Here is a 17081-nt window from a genome sequence, read left to right as displayed (position 1 = left end):
AGGCCTAATATAGTACATATATATGCTATAGAAAGTTTAGGTTTAAAGAACAAATCCACAAGGGCAGTTGTGAGGGTTCGAACCTACGGACGGGATGTTCCCAGACACGCGTCTTAGTCAACTGTACCACCACACCTGTACTAAGTTGACTAAGTCGCGTCTGGGAACATCCCGTGCGTAGGCTCGAACTCTCATCATTGCCCTTGTGGATTTGTTCAGTTAATATATCACACTGTTAATATATCGTTAATATATCAGTTAATATTCAGTCAATATAGTTAATATATTGTGATTTCTGTGTGTAATGATTGGTTAATTGATGAAGATTAAGCCACCCAAGAGGTGGCACGGGCATGAATAGCCCGTAAATTCGTTCGCACCAAATAGTTGCTGTAAGTACTGAACATTTTACAAAGATGGGTTGGTGGGCCTTGAGCTGGTTCAAGGAATCGGTGTTACTGATTCTCTGACCAGGTCTCCTGATTGGTCAATCAGGCTGTCAGACACCGCCGCTGGCAATCTGACATCTCAATTACAGCCCGGTTGATCAGGTATCCTTCGGAGCAGTGCAGTTAAGCTGTATTGATTAGTTAATCACCTTGAGCCTGTTGTGAGCAATTGACTTTGCTAAGCAATTCACAAGTATTAAGTGCATTGCACAGTTAATAATAGTTAGCAATAGACTTGAGTGCTCAGTAAACTGCATTGAGATTGACGTGACTCAATTAAATGAACAAATCCACAAGGGTCGTGACGAGGATTCGAACCTGCGTCCGGGAGCATCCCAGACACTGCCTTAATCGACTGAGCTGCGACAGGGTTCATTTAATGCATCACGTTAGTGTGATTTCTGTGTGTAGTGAATCTACTAAGATATTCCACATATAAGTTACTTTCGACTTAGAATAAGAAGGTCAGGCAGTCAATAATTGAAAAAGACGACAATGGGCCAAGCTATGTATATACCAAGCCTAACAAATCTACAAGGGCCGTGATGAGGATTCGAACCTACGTCCGAGAGGATCCCAGACGCGCCTTGGCTATATATCAAGCCTATTTTTAAAGCAATGTGTACCTATTTGCCTCTATGATAATAACTATTACATTCTTCTACTACTTGCAAAATCAATACTTCATCATATCCTTCTTGAATCTCAACTCCTCCAGCTCATAATTCTTGTTGCGGGTCTGACAGTGGAAGCAGACAAGCATAAGGGGTCATTAGACTGGTTGGTAGAGCGGGCACATTGTTTCATGCATGGTCGTCGTTCGATCCCCAATGGTCCATGTGGTTGGGCACTGTTCCTTCGCTCCGTACTCATATTACAGCTGATTGATCTCATATCCCGGTTCCTTGTCCTCATATCCCAGCTCCTTGTCCTCATATCCCAGCTCCTTGTCCTCATATCCTTTCCGTGTGCTAAAGTTAATCATTCTGGCTTAACGTTTTCTACTTTTCTTAAGTAGAAAACTGTTATTCTTAGCTTTTTTCTACTTTTTCTACTTAGGCTTTTCGGTGTTTACCTTAAGGCCATCATGTCTAGTTGTCTCGATGGGACAGCAAGCCCTAACACAACCTTCCTGACATCATCACCACCACTACTCTGACATCACCACCACTCTAACATCATCACCACCACACTAACATCATCACCACTGCTCTGACATCACCATCACTCTAACATCATCACCACCACACTAACATCACCACCACTACTCTGACATCACCACCACTCTAACATCATCACCACCACACTAACATCATCACCACTGCTCTGACATCACCACCACTCTAACATCATCACCACCACACTAACATCACCACCACTACTCTGACATCACCACCACTCTAACATCATCACCACCACACTAACATCACCACCACTACTCTGACATCACCACCACTCTAACATCATCACCACCACACTAACATCACCACCACTACTCTGACATCACCACCACTACTCTGACATCACCACCACCACCTTGACATCATCATCACCACCTTGACATCACCACCACCACCACTCTGACTTCCATTGAGTGATGATGATTTTAATTGCAATTTCATTACCCAGTAATCATAAATTATTCTGTCATTAAGTTTGTATATTCCTGTGGGTTTACATTATTTACAGTTTACCATAATGAATGAAGTTTGCTCCCTCCGGCGGTTTAATTAACTTGCGAAGCCATTACAAATGCAATATTTATTTAAAATAAACTTCCTCGCTCTCTGGGCTAAGGCCCAGAAGGTAAAGATTACACGGTATGTGTATATACAGTAATCTATATAAATGGAAATGCCTATCTCTGTTCGGGGCTGGAGACCAGGCGCTTGGGGATAGCTTCACCCAATTGTTCACAGTGATTGCTGTTGGGAGCGTGCATATCATGGATGGGTCGGAATTGGCGTCAAAGAAAGGGTGCCCCCATGACACTGTGCTAAACTTACTCCCATGCAATAGCTCGCGTTACCATTTGTTTCATGTAAAACGTTAAGCGCTGATCACACCAAAAATTAAATAAAAATTCTACCAATTATACTTTGACCATAGTAGGCAAATCTGCCTTCTTGAGCAGCACTGCACACTCTCTCTCTCTCTCTCTCTCTCTCTCTCTCTCTCTCTCTCTCTCTCTCTCTCTCTCTCTCTCTCTCTCTCTCTCTCTCTCTCTCTCTCTCTTTCTCTCTCTCTCTCTCTCGATATGCAGACACCGCTTTCAGCTTTAATTTCAGTTCGTACATCATTTGCTCTCGCAAATACTTTTTTTTAGTTCTTCATTTATCTCTCTTTGGAAGTCCACCTTTTTTAGTCTCCATTGTCTTTCCCAGACATTGCTGACACCGCATCAAACCGCAGATCTTATTTCGAGTACATGGCTGCCTTTGCCTACTAAAGCAAATGTATTAATTTCTAAAACTCCTTTTGCCTTGTAAAAACTTACCTTAGGGCCACTATCTCTCTAGTCACCTCGATGGGGGACAGGAAGCCGGTGGCTTGACAAATGTCACTCCATATACCTGGTTTGTCACCTTTCCTTACCCTTGTGGCTTTATTTTTATGTTGATACATTATTTAGGAGTTTGACTGTCGACCTGTCCGTTGTGACTGGGTCGTATGGTTCCCAGGTTATTGATTTTGGGCGAGTCTGTCATTAACTTTGACCTTGCTCGCTCTCCCGTTTTCTTCTTCACGGTGGTCAGTAGGCTTTTCCTCCCATATCCTAGTTGTTGTCTCTGTATTATTTGGTGAATTTTCATTTATTTTAACTGTATTTAAATGATATATACTGCCCATTAATGATGGAATAACCTATCTTCACGAGAGATATATACACCAAGGTGTACCTATGTATATGGTATATTATGCCCGAAACGCTTTGCGTAATAGTGGCTTTAGGCATTGTATGTACTAGCTATACCTATAAGTCAAACAATCCTTGTAAATATTTATTGTATGTATGTACCTTACCTAAATAAAATTGTATTGTATTGTATTGTATTGTATTGTATATTCACACTGAGTTTACTTTAGTTTGCTTAATTTATTAAGTTTGCTTACCTAATAAGTTGTTGTGGTGGCCTTAACCCCCTTAATAACCCCTCGAGAGGTTGATAGACCTTAATAAACATGCAGTAATAATAGTAATAATGATCATTTATTTACAAGAAGGTACAATGGGTTGGTGAGGTTACATTAGTGATATTTTTACATACTTGCAATACCTCTAACACGCCTAGCGTTTCGGACAGTTTGTACCAGTGGTTGATAGACCTTACTTAATCCTTAAACCTTAATAAACCCTTACCCTTAGTTTAGTTCATTTATTATGCACCCCATACCCATCTTGTGGGCGGTAGTGGAAAGGGTTACAGAGGCACATAATGGGCTCAGGGACTGAACCCCACAGTTCATTTAGCTAAGCAAGTTACAATCTTGATGAGCTAGTTACAAAATTCAGTATAAGTCGTCACATCAACAATGGGTTCGAGATCGACCTCAAGTACAGGTCCTTAATAAACCCTTAAGGTACCCTTAAACCCTTAAAGACCTTAATAAGCCCCCAGAGGTTAATACGGTTTAATTACCCTCTAGACGTTGACAGGCCTTAAGCCAAACACCAAACTTTCTCCCATATTGCTAGCTATTATCAAAGATAATGTAATTTTTCATATTTCTTTCTAATTTTATCATTACACTAAAAATATATATCTGGATCTTTGTAATTGTTGTACAACGTCTTTATGAATTGGGTTATGTTTGACTAATTGATCCTTTCTACTGAGTATATTTGACTAGTTGATCCTTTCTACTATGTATGTTTGGCTACTTGATACTTTCTACTATGTATGTTTGGCTACTTGATACTTTCTACTATGTATGTTTGGCTACTTGATACTTTCTACTATGTATGTTTGGCTACTTGATACTTTCTACAGCATTTTCTTTCATGTATCCCAGCTATTGGTCCAGGTCCCAGCAGACACATTATTCTCAGGTAACGTTAACTCAGCGTAGAGAGAATATTAAATCAAGGATCAACGTTAAATAAATGTAGAAAGAACGGTAAATCGACGTAGATTCAACGTTAAATCAACAGAGGATGAACGTTCATTCAACATAGGTTCAACGACAAATTAACGTAGAATCAACGTGGAATCGTTGTAAGATCAACGGTGATTCAGTGTGTTACATTAACGTAATTCGCCGAGATTTACCCGGGAGGGATGCCAGGACGCTCCATATAACAGTGAAAGGCAGCAGACTCGCTGATTGGTAAACAAAAACTTGTGCCATTCCTCCAGTCATCTGCCTTCATTTAGTGGTTTAGCTTCATCCAATTTCTTGTCATCCTGAAATCCAATACCATTTTTTTATTATTTTTTTTATCTTTTTTTTTTGGCTGTTCATTAGCTCATGCAAATTTTTCTCTGGGGCGTCGCTTCGTGGCCATTGGCTGCTTCCCAGCGGCCACTATATCAAAGAGTGACGTTGGTTCTGCGTTGAATTGACGTTGCTCTTGGCTATTAGTGCCTCTGGGTTCATGGTGGCGGCCAGCGGTGCTCTCTTAAGGTGCTTGGTACTGTATGTGATCATTCTGGGCAGAACAAATCCACAAGGGCCGTACGAGGATTCGAACCTGCGTCCGGGAGCATCCCAGACACTGCCTTAATCGACGGACGCAGGTTCGAATCCTCGTACGGCCCTGTGGATTTGTTCATTTGATGCATCACGTTAGTGTGATCTCTGTGTGTGATTCTGGGCAGCATTTGTGATGCAGTCTTCCTGCTGGGTTAAGCTTTAGCGTTAACCCTCAAACTTAATGCTATGACTTTATTGCCTCGTGTTTCTCATTATATTTCATTTTTGGGTTATTGATTTGGTCTCGGTAATCTCTTATTGTAATAATTTACGTGGGACTAATGTTAAAGAGGTTTTCCTTTCATATCTCATTTGTGTCTCAAGCTTCCAATTATGTTCTTTAGTTTGTTGTTGTATTTAATATCTACCTGTTTACTCTGCTAGTATGTTGTATGTTGTAATCATATCTCCTATACTTAATTTTACGTTGAACGTGGTGAGGTTGAGGTGTGCTCTAAGCCGCTCACTGTAGTTGAGTTTCCCCTTCTCAAGAAAAAATCTTATTACATTTTCTTTTCATTTGCTATGCATTGTTTGTGATTTTATGTTAACCCTTACACTGCGACTGACAGTAACTGATGGTTCTTGAATTCTCTTGTTCACAGGGTGAAAAATTTCTCACTCTCTCTTCAGTAAGTTTACTGACACGATGAAGGAAGGTCCCACATCAAGCTCTCGCCTCCCTCCTCATATCCAAGTGCCGGTCTTGTCCTCATGTACACCTTCTATCCTGTCCTCATATCCCAGCTCCTATCCTGTCCTCTTATCGACCCATATATTATAGTTACTTTGGATTAAATCTTTATCATAATAATATTTTATCTTAACATGTCTTCTGGCTTCAAATCCCCAGCGTTTGTAACGAGATATGCCTCAATAAGAGCATAATATAAGTTATACTGTGGCATAGATAAAGCTGAGTACATAAGTGAAGATGAGTACCCAGGTGATGAGGACGTTGGTGAAGATGAGTACCCAGGTGATGAGGACGTTGGTGAAGATGAGTACCCAGGTGATGAGGACGTTGGTGAAGATGAGTACCCAGGTGATGAGGACGTAGGTGAAGATGAGTACCCAGGTGATGAGGACGTAGGTGAAGATGAGTACCCAGGTGATGAGGACGTTGGTGAAGATGAGTACCCAGGTGATGAGGACGTTGGTGAAGATGAGTACCCAGGTGATGAGGACGTTGGTGAAGATGAGTACCCAGGTGATGAGGACGTTGGTGAAGATGAGTACCCAGGTGATGAGGACGTTGGTGAAGATGAATACCCAGGTGATGAGGACGTTGGTGAAGATGAGTACCCAGGTGATGAGGACGTTGGTGAAGATGAGTACCCAGGTGATGAGGACGTTGGTGAAGATGAGTACCCAGGTGATGAGGACGTTGGTGAAGATGAGTACCCAGGTGATGAGGACGTTGGTGAAGATGAGTACCCAGGTGATGAGGACGTTGGTGAAGATGAGTACCCAGGTGATGAGGACGTTGGTGAAGATGAGTACCCAGGTGATGAGGACGTTGGTGAAGATGAGTACCCAGGTGATGAGGACGTTGGTGAAGATGAGTACCCAGGTGATGAGGACGTTGGTGAAGATGAGTATGTATTTCTCCCGGAACGAAGGCAAAGGAAAAAGCTGAACATTAATACATTATCATGTGAGCGTGAGAGGGAAAGAGAAGTGTCGGTCGGGTGAGGTCGTTCATTGCCACCAGTTGTCTCGTTACCAAGGAAACCTGCCCCCCCCCACACGTTTCCCGATCGAACTGCTGAATTTGTGAATGTGATACAATGAAAGTGTGTAGTTAGCATGTTCCGTGAATGACTGTGGCGTGCCAGTAGTGCTGGCCACCTATTGATCAGTAGCCCCCCAACCTGGCCCCTCCGTGACCCCGGGTGCCCGGCCTGTGACCTCCATTACCTCTGTGTATTGGAGGTCGCAGTGACTCCCTCCGGCGACCTGATGTCTTCCCTAGGGCTGCGTGGTAGGCCACATTGTGCCACTATCGTCAGTGACAATGACAATTACGGCGAAAAAGAGAGAGGCCAATTAGGATGACGCCACGGCTGACCTAACCTAACAACAACAACCTTGTGGATCCTCCATATGGTGCTCGTGAACACGCAAGGTTTCCAACACAGCAGACTGATCAGCCTATATCATAGATGCAATGTGATGTGTGCCACCTCATTTGAGGCCTCTCACCACTCTGACTTCTTTTCTTTCGCCGTTACTCTGTTTCCTGCCCGGGAGGTACTCTCTCATCCGGAGGGAAAGTAAGACCTCCCTCATACTAAAGGACCTTACTTTCGCTAAACCACCGCAATCTTTACGCTGGGGTCGATTGCGTTAAACATGTAGTGGGGTTCAGTAAGAGGATGGGAGCATATATATGTATGTTTATTTTACCTATTTGCGCCTGCAGGATCGAGCTCTTAGCTCTTGGACCTCGCCTCTCTAACCGTCGTTTATCTAATATTCTGTATATGTGTGTGTGTGTGTGGGAAAGGGGGGGAGGGGTTTGTTGCATGTATGTGCAGGTGTATCATGTGTGTGTACATATGGTGTCTCTTGCAGGTGTGGAAATGACTGTGACCTACACCAAGAAGGTCACAAACACCAGCTTCTGTGGCTTCTCCAAGCTTCTGTTTAGGTGAGTATGGTCGCACACCTGTACCCTTCACACACCTGCACCCCTCACACACACCTACCTCATAAAATACTCATAAAACTATATAAAAATCAACCAACTATGCTGAACGGTATGGGGGACCTCACAGCTGTTATGCAAATAAGTTGGTTCCCAATTAAGTTGTGTATTTTCAGGCCCAGGATTCATTAAGAACTATGCAACCATTTAAGAAACCTGAACATCTTTCCTTAATAATGACAGTTTTGTTTACATTTATTAAACAGTTTACGAGCTTGGAAACTTCACAACCCGAGGTTATTATTGTTATAAACAACCTCACAACCTCATAGTCTCTCGGAGCTCATAAACTGTTTAATAAATGTAAACAAAGCCGCCATGATTGAGGAAAGATGTACAGGTTTCGTAAGTGGTTGTGTAAATGTTTGATGGATTATGATTATGCAGTGGATTTGCTTGGATATTAAATCGTTTCAGATATCAAGACACGCTATGGTCGACCCTTAGGGTACTAGGCTACACAGTAAAGGGACCCTCAGGGTACTAGGCTACACAGTAATGGGACCCTCAGGGTACTAGGCTACACAGTAAAGGTACCCTCAGGGTACTAGGCTACACAGTAAAGGGACCCTCCATGGTACTAGGCTACACAGTAAAGGTACCCTCAGGGTACTAGGCTACACAGTAAAGGGACCCTCCATGGTACTAGGCTACACAGTAAAGGGACCCTCAGGGTACTAGGTTACACAGTAATGGGATCCTATAGGGAACATGACCCTCTGGCTTGTTAAGAAAATAAAAAATTGACAATAAATTGGTTCCCAGATATTCAGCCAAGTTTGCCTCATGTACCAACTTACTCACGTGATGAGAGGCAGTGAGTGAGGTGAATCTATGGACACCCTAAGTTGACTCATCTGGGGGTCACAATACTCAAATACTAAACAAAGGACAGTATGAGCATTGGTTCCCAAATCAGGGGTTCATGGACGTCCAAAATATCCATGGAATAATTTCATGGAACCCATGACCATTCAGTACACCAGTATATTGTATTTCACTTAAATAAAATACTCACATGTGTGTTGAACAGAATGTCTCCTGTATGTATGTATAGAGTTTTAATTAAGAATAACAATACAGGCATAGGACGTTGGAATGTGTGTTTTCTGGCTTAAAGGAAACAATCCATGGGGGACTTTTAATGGGAACTTTTAATGGCATGAAGAACATTTTTAATATTAAGTACAATACAAAAAATGTCATTTGATAGACTAAGTAACAGTTGTAAATTTAATGACTAACATTTGTAATTTAATAGACTAAGTAATGTACAGACTCCTTACAATTCAGATACAAGTAGACGTAAGTAAAAAGTTATATGACTTGTAACTTTATATAAAGAACACATTAGTAATTAACAGAGTACACAAAGTACGTAACGGTTTAAGACCGTAGAGTTAGTACCAAAACCGTTGTACCAATTGTAACATAAAGTCATTAACATAGAAATACATTAGGAATTAAGATCGTAAAGCTTGTACCATAAATGTAAGGTAAAGGAAATAACCTAGAAAACATGAGGTAGTTACCGGGGGCAATTACCATGAGTAAAACCATAAAGTAATTCAAATTTACACATAGTAACACCTAAATGAGACTAAGAATTTAACCTTCAAACTTTGCAAGGCCGTAGAGATGAGCTATGTAAATTTTTTACTAAACTATGCAATTACGTTTACGGCCAGAAGTGGGACATTTTTGGGGATTCCGGCGAGGCATCCTACCAATAAGAGTCCTTCAAGGTAGCCCCGGTTATAGACAAAGATAAAAGGGGGAGACAAAACCGTGAGACAAGGGTGAACACAAAATAGAAAACGATGAAGAACCCTACAGAAAGCAAGACCACCTCCGGACTTTACACAGACAAGCTGAAAGCCAGCTATATACCAAACACTTCATTAGAGTGCTCATGGGGAGTCTGGTTTGGAATTGGCTGTTTACACGAAGTACAACGACAGGGAGCAAGGAAGAGCTGTGCCAGGGCATCTGCTTAAATATGCCCCATGCTATACGCGCGCAGCCGGCCCAAGAAGGGGCGACAGGCGTATTTCCTTTATCCAGAAATTTATCCACTTTCTAAGCAGGTCCATATTTGACGAGGCAATAGCTGCAGTTAATTTGACTAGCTCCATCTGTTTTATTGAAGGGGTCCACAGGTGCGGATAGTTTTACTAGCTCCACCTGTTTTATGGTAGGGGTCCACAAGTGAGAGTTTGGTTATATATAAATTATTACCATATGTACGCCTGAATATATATACGTAGTTCAACTGAACAGACAAGGACGTTCACTAATTACAAACTATATAATTTAACAGGTGGCGGGGAAGTGTGTTCAAGCTTGTGTGGCCAGATCTACTAGTCTACTTTCTACTCTACTTTTCCTGCTCGTTAGTATACCGATTTGCACTCGATGACAATAGCAAGAGGTGAGTAAGAATTATATATTTTTCATATTGTTGGTTAGGCTTTATGTTAGAATGTGCTGATAGGACCTTCCTGCTCACAGATTGTTAGAATATGTCCCTACCCACAGATTGTTAGAACATGTGTCCCTACCCACAGATTGTTAGAATATGTGTCCCTTCCTTCAGATTGTTTGAGAAGATCTCCATCTCGTGTGAGTACTTCCGGAACGTGTTCCCCATCTCCTTCGTGTTGGGGTTCTACGTGACCATCGTGGTGCAGCGGTGGTGGGCCCAGTACATGCTCATTCCCTGGCCTGACACAGCTTGTATTCTCGTCTCTACCTACATCCGCGGCCTTGTGAGTACGTCTTGACACCTGTGAGTACGTCTTGATACTTGTGAGTTATGTCTTGGTGCTTGTGAGTATGTCTTGGTGCTTGTGAGTATGTCTTGGTGCTTGTGAGTATGTCTTGGTGCTTGTGAGTATGGTGAGAATGTCTCGGTACTTTTCAGCAGTATGTATTGACACTTGTGAGTATAGTGACCATGTGAGTACGTATTAGTACTTGTGAGTATGTGAGTATCTGTCTACTCAGGCCTATTGGAAGTTTAGATTTCTGGTTATATAACCAAACCGTCGTTTACATGAATAATAATCACATAGAAATCACATTAAAGTGATATATAATTATATATCAATGAGAAAATCCACTTGGGCTATGCGACTTGGCAGTGCCCTGGTCGTAGGTTCCCGCCCACCTATAGCCCTAGTGGATTTTCTCAGTAATAATAATAATAATAATAATAATAATAATAATAATAATAATAATAATAATAATTGCAATGAATTGCGGACTATGTTTAGTTTATACTTTAACATATACATTTATGTTTACATAAGAAGTTCATACTGAAGTGATGCCTACAGTATCACTAATGGTATCTGTGACTCGGGGGGTTAAGAATAGGTATAAACATTTCACCGTAGAAGTTTATTTTAAGTTCTTAGATGATATATAATTATTAGTGTATGTTAAGATAACGCTATGGACCAGCTTGAGGAAACGTTGTGGCTAGTCAGGAAGATATTGTGATATGCATTCTTACGCATGCGTCATACCACATCACCCGTCAGTTCAAGTAAGTTTATTGAGTACAGGATCTAATGCTACAAAGCATGATGTCCTAAAAGAATGTATTTAATTGCCAAAGAAACAATTAACACCAACATGGGAGGAATACAACGTAGATGCTGTAATTTTTTCCTCTATATTCTCAGACTTTTAACTTTGCTGTGTTTTATTTCATTGATAAGCGACCTCGCCATGTCCATAGCCTCTTTAAATTCTATTTTTTGTACTAATTTTTCCTTAGCCTCTCCGTCAAAATTTTCCACCACACGCCATCATTAGTGGATAGTTCATTTTCGCGAGACTTTTCCATCCGTGATACTCCATCCACTTGGGGTGGACGGTAGAGCGACGGTCTCGCTTCATGCAGGTTAGCGTTCAATCCCCGACCATCCAAGTAGTTGGTCACCATTCCTTTCCCCCGTCCCATCCTAAATCCTTTTGGTAATATGTTTATTGTTTGTGATGTGTATCTATGTATGTATTAACACGATGTACTGAACGGGGTGAGAATAGCTTGAGCTACCTCATCCCTTTGTGCGTATTTTACCTCAATAAACTTATTTCAATTTCAATCCTAAATCCTTATCCTGATCCTTTCCAAGTGCTATATAGTCGTAATGGCTTGGTGTTTTCCCCTGATAATTCATTCATTCAGTCCATCCGTGATACGCCATCCTCTTCCTTATTTTCTTCCCTGTCTGTTTCATTCTCCTCTACACCCCATCTCTTTGCCATAGCTAAGTTTTCTAGAGCTTCAATCTTCTTGTCCGGTCGGCCGAGCGGACAGCACGCTGGACTTGTGATCCTGTGGTCCTGGGTTCGATCCCAGGCGCCGGCGAGAAACATTGGGCAGAGTTTCTTTCACCCTATGCCCCTGTTACCTAGCAGTAAAATAGGTACCTGGGTGTTAGTCAGCTGTCACGGGCTGCTTCCTGGGGGTGGAGGCCTGGTCGAGGACCGGGCCGCGGGGACTCTAAAAAGCCCCGAAATCATCTCAAGATAACCTAACCAGGAAATATCAGAAATTGAGCCAAAAACTTGGTACTAAAAGTTACGACTTTAAACCTGATGCCTCTGTTCACCGAGCAGTAAATAGATACCCGGGAGTTAGATAACTATTGTGGGTTGCATCCTTGGGAAGGTTAGTGGTTGGCTTAGGCTCTATTGGGAGCCCGTCCTCCTAAAGTTTAGCAACGTCAAGAAACTGTCGTACTAACGTGCCCGTATCATAACGTACCAGAGAACCCAAAACAGAAACCGGGACAGTATGTCAATTTCGCAAGCCGCTACCATTTTCTAATGCGATAATTTTTGGCCTTAGGTAGAGTATACGTCAAAATGCGACGCATTATTAGGAGAACGGATTGCTATATAAACTTTGATAAGCATAATAATAAAACCAAATCAAATTATTCACATGTAATTCATACTTAATATCAATAATTTAATATGTTTCAGAGATAACTTTTTCAGTTTAAGAGTTGCATACATGTAGGTGAGAACACACATAATTAATCAGAAACTCACATTAATACACATAATTAGCATAGCAAAACACCTGGCTCGCTAAAATTATGTATTCCACCAATTTAACCAAAGAGAACGTGCATACATACCGTGAGAGGGCATACTCATCCAAACGTGTTTCTGGTGCAGGATGATCGCAGTCGCATCCTGAGGAAGGCCTTCGCTCGCTACATCAACCTGGCCTTCGCTCTCGCCTTCGCCAGGATCTCTCCTCGGGTCGCTCGCCGCTTCCCCTCTTACCAGCACTTCGTCAATGCAGGTGCATATCTTGTATATAGCTTAGTTCTGAACAATGTTCACTTGGAGTGGTCGGTACAGCAGTGGCCTCCCTTCTTACGGTCGCCGTTCTCTCCCTGTTAGTTACACTGGCAGAGCGCGTTCTCGTAATTTCCTTTTCTTGATGCTTGCCAGCTCAGCAGCTGATTCATTTGTATGCATGTGTAGTTATAGGTGTGTTTATACATGTCACAGTTGATTCGCTCTCTCATCAGGATACATGACACCAACGGAGAAAGTCATCATTGAGATGATGGACAAGCAGACAGCTCACCACAAGATCTGGATGCCGTTAATGTGGGCGTGTATGGTAGCGTCTCAGGCGAAGAAAGAAGATCGCTGTCCTGACAGCTATGGTCTCAAGGTCATCATCAAGAGGTGACAAACTTGCGCTACAACTGCGGCAAGTTACAAGAATACAACACCATGAGTGTACCGCTTGTGTACACCCAGGTACTTCACTCTGTGTATTAATGTACCCCCCTTAATGTATTGCTTATATACACCTATAGGTATCTAAATTTGGTATACCACCCAAATCTACCCAGGTACCTCACTTACTCTTGGGTACCATTACATACCACTCGTAATCATCCAGGAAAACCTACTGTTACTCAGTAAAATCATTTGGGCAGCGCATCTTCATAGAATCTATTAGTTTTGCCTTTCATGTCAATACAACACTTAACGTCTGACGCAAGTTTAACTTCACTTACTGTACTGCTAATGATAAGATAACATATTGATGAGAATACAAATTGCATTATTAATAACCCATGATAGATATAATGTATATAATGTATCTGTTTAATATATTATAATTGTAACAATTACTATTGTTTTCATAATATTTTTCATGTATTCAGTATCATGATATAATGAACATAGATGTATTTTATTATTTGTTATGTATGAATATAATGATTCGAATTAAATTACTAGTATCTGTCTTCTCTTGTATAAATGAACAATATAACTGAACTTTTTTTTATTAAATTAAGTCAATTATACACATACAAACATTTACTGTATGTTATTTATTGATTGAAACATATATAAAGTTATTAATTGACTGAGACATTTACAAAGAAAGATACTGATTGAACCTTTTAAAGGATTGTTTTTGATTGATTATCTGGTCTTAGGTTGTGACAATGGCCACCTATTCCTACTTCGGGTTTGCCATTCTGGGCCGGCAGTTCCTGGATCCAAATCAGGGCTACGAGAACCATTACATAGACTTCTACGTCCCAATATTCACCTTCCTTCAGTTCATATTCTACATGGGATGGCTCAAGGTGGCTGAGTCGCTCCTCAATCCCTTCGGCGATGATGACGACGACTTTGATACGAATGATTTCCTTGACCGTCATATGGAGGTGAGGTTCTGCATGGTTTTAATGACTAGGTGGTTCCGTCTTGGAACCTTGGAAAATTTCCGTCTTGGAAAATTACAGTCTTGGTTTGCACCAAGACTGTAATTTTTTGTTGAATTATCTGCATGTCTCTTGCAAATTGTCTATACAGTATACCTAGGTCATAAAAGTATTTGTGTGTACGTCTGATACCATACTACTTGTGTAAAGGAGGAAATGTATATGTTTATCTCTCAGAATGTTTGGTAATATGTTTATTGTTTGTGATGTGTGTATATGTATGTATTAACACAATGTACTGAACGGGGCGAGAATAGCTTGAGCTACCTCATCCCTTTGTGTGTATTTTACATCAATAAACTTATTTCAATTTCAATTTCAATTTCAAGGTGGTTCCGAGTGGTTTCCCATATCTGCGGCTTGGTCATCATTCGCAGAGTATTTACCTCTTACGAAATCTGTAACTCTCTCTTACAAATAAGCCAACCTGCACATAAAACGAAATTCAGTTATAATATTTTGGACCATCCTGGATCTTTATCAAGTCAAGACGACTTTATAAAGATCCCCCGTTATTGTGACATGAATCTCTGTACCTCTTCGATCATAGATTATTCTGTATTTACTAAACAGTTGACGAGCTTCGGAGTGCTACAAGGCCGTCCTCGTAGCGCTTTTGGTGCTTATAAACTGTTAGTAAATGCAGACTTAAGATTCAATAATCAAGGTAAAGGACACAGATCTCGTAAGTGTTGTGAATCTTGCCAAGAGGTTAGGTAGCTAAATAAGAGGTTTGCTGAATAACTTACAAGGTAGTTTGGTAGCTGGAGGGCTAAGTGGTTAGGTGATTAGATTGTCATGTGGTTTAGAAATCAGGGTCGGAGTTCAGTCTCCGATGGTCTAAGTGATTGGGCACCTTCCCTACACTGTCTCCTCGTATCCCAGCTCCTTCTCATATCCTAGCTCCTTGTCCTCATATCCCAGCACCTTAGTCCTCATAACCCAGCACCTTGTTCTCATATCCCAGCTCTTAGTCTAGCATAGCATCAACTCTTAATTGTCTTACCTCCGTACAAAAATCCCAATTATATTTAAATGGAAATCCGGATAAATGCAATAAAATGGTATCGTTCCCCGATGCAATATATAAGTCCATGTGTTACAATATAAGTTAGTTAATGCAGTCTGCTTATTATGTCCATATACAAATAGGATCATTTTTAGATTTAGGAATGACCTGGGTAAATACTGGCTTGGAAACAGGGTTGTTGATTTGTAGAACCAATTACCGGGTGACATGGACCTGAGATCACTAGATTGTTTCAAGCATAGGACAGACATATGAATGAGTTTGGATGGATAAAAATAGGAGCTGCGTGGTATGGACCAACAGGCCCTGTTGTAGATTCCTTTAAGCTTATGTTCTTAAGGTCTAAGAGGGCGTTCTCGTCGCACACAGGTGTCGTATATGATCGTAGACGTGATGCACAGAATGTACCCGGAGGTCCTGACGGAGGGCGGCAAGGACGACATGGTAAACAACGAAGTCACTTCCAACAACGTCTGTGAGGCCAATAATAAGGATGCCCTCAACAACAAAACACACGTTATTAGCAAGTCTTCCAAGAGTGATAAGTGTCCCCCTGTCATCAAGGTGGGTTGTGTGTGTGTGTGTTGTGTCATCATGGTGGGTTGTGTGTGTGTGTGTTGTGTCATCATGGTGGGTTGTGTGTGTGTGTTGTGTCATCATGGTGGGTTGTGTGTGTGTGTTGTGTCATCATGGTGGGTTGTGTGTGTGTGTGTTGTGTCATCATGGTGGGTTGTGTGTGTGGGTTGTGTCATCATGGTGGGTTGTGTGTGTGTGTTGTGTTATCATGGTGGGTTGTGTGTGTGTGTGTGTTGTGTCATCATGTGTGGGTTGTGTGTGTGTGTGTGTCATCATGGTGGGTTGTGTGTGTGGGTTGTGTGTGTGTGTTGTCATCATGGTGGGTTGTGTGTGTGTGTGTGTGTTGTGTCATCATGTGTGGGTTGTGTGTGTGTGTGTTGTGTCATCATGGTGGGTTGTGTGTGTGGGTTGTGTCATCATGGTGGGTTGTGTGTGTGTGTTGTGTCATCATGGTGGGTTGTGTGTGTGTGTGTGTTGTGTCATCATGGTGGGTTGTGTGTGTGTGTGTGTTGTGTTATCATGGTGGGTTGTGTGTGTGTGTGTGTGTTGTGTGTGTGTGTGTTGTGTCATCATGGTGGGTTGTGTGTGTGGGTTGTGTCATCATGGTGGGTTGTGTGTGTGTGTTGTGTCATCATGGTGGGTTGTGTGTGTGTGTTGTGTCATCGTGGTGGGTTGTGTGTGTGTGTGTTGTGTCATCATGGTGGGTTGTGTGTGTGTGTGTTGTGTCATCATGGTGGGTTGTGTGTGTGTGTTGTGTCATCATGGTGGGTTGTGTGTCTGTTGTGTCGTCAAGGAGGTCTGAGTATCTGCCAGATGCCCCTGTAACTTCTGCTTTTCTC

At 41.7% G+C, this 17081-nt stretch overlaps 2 protein-coding genes across 2 annotated transcripts in view; both read left to right on the top strand.

Moving 5' to 3' along the window:
• The window catches only part of LOC138350388 (uncharacterized), a 36482-nt gene extending 29643 nt beyond the window's left edge, over positions 1–6839 (top strand). The window contains exon 3 of the mRNA XM_069301011.1: positions 6055–6839. Coding sequence (XP_069157112.1) covers positions 6055–6839 — 785 coding nt within the window. The remainder of the gene's footprint in view (positions 1–6054) is intronic.
• Positions 1–17081, top strand: part of LOC123769939 (bestrophin-2) — a 40495-nt gene that overhangs the window by 17809 nt on the left and 5605 nt on the right. Inside the window, 8 exon segments of the mRNA XM_045761412.2 lie at positions 7722–7797; positions 10175–10285; positions 10451–10622; positions 13054–13183; positions 13416–13571; positions 13574–13653; positions 14346–14579; positions 16036–16230. Coding sequence (XP_045617368.2) covers positions 7730–7797; positions 10175–10285; positions 10451–10622; positions 13054–13183; positions 13416–13571; positions 13574–13653; positions 14346–14579; positions 16036–16230 — 1146 coding nt within the window. The 5' untranslated portion in view covers positions 7722–7729.

This window comes from Procambarus clarkii, chromosome 45, assembly GCF_040958095.1.
Source record: "Procambarus clarkii isolate CNS0578487 chromosome 45, FALCON_Pclarkii_2.0, whole genome shotgun sequence".
Taxonomy (NCBI): domain Eukaryota; kingdom Metazoa; phylum Arthropoda; class Malacostraca; order Decapoda; family Cambaridae; genus Procambarus; species Procambarus clarkii.
This window is presented reverse-complemented; position numbering and strand designations above follow the sequence as displayed.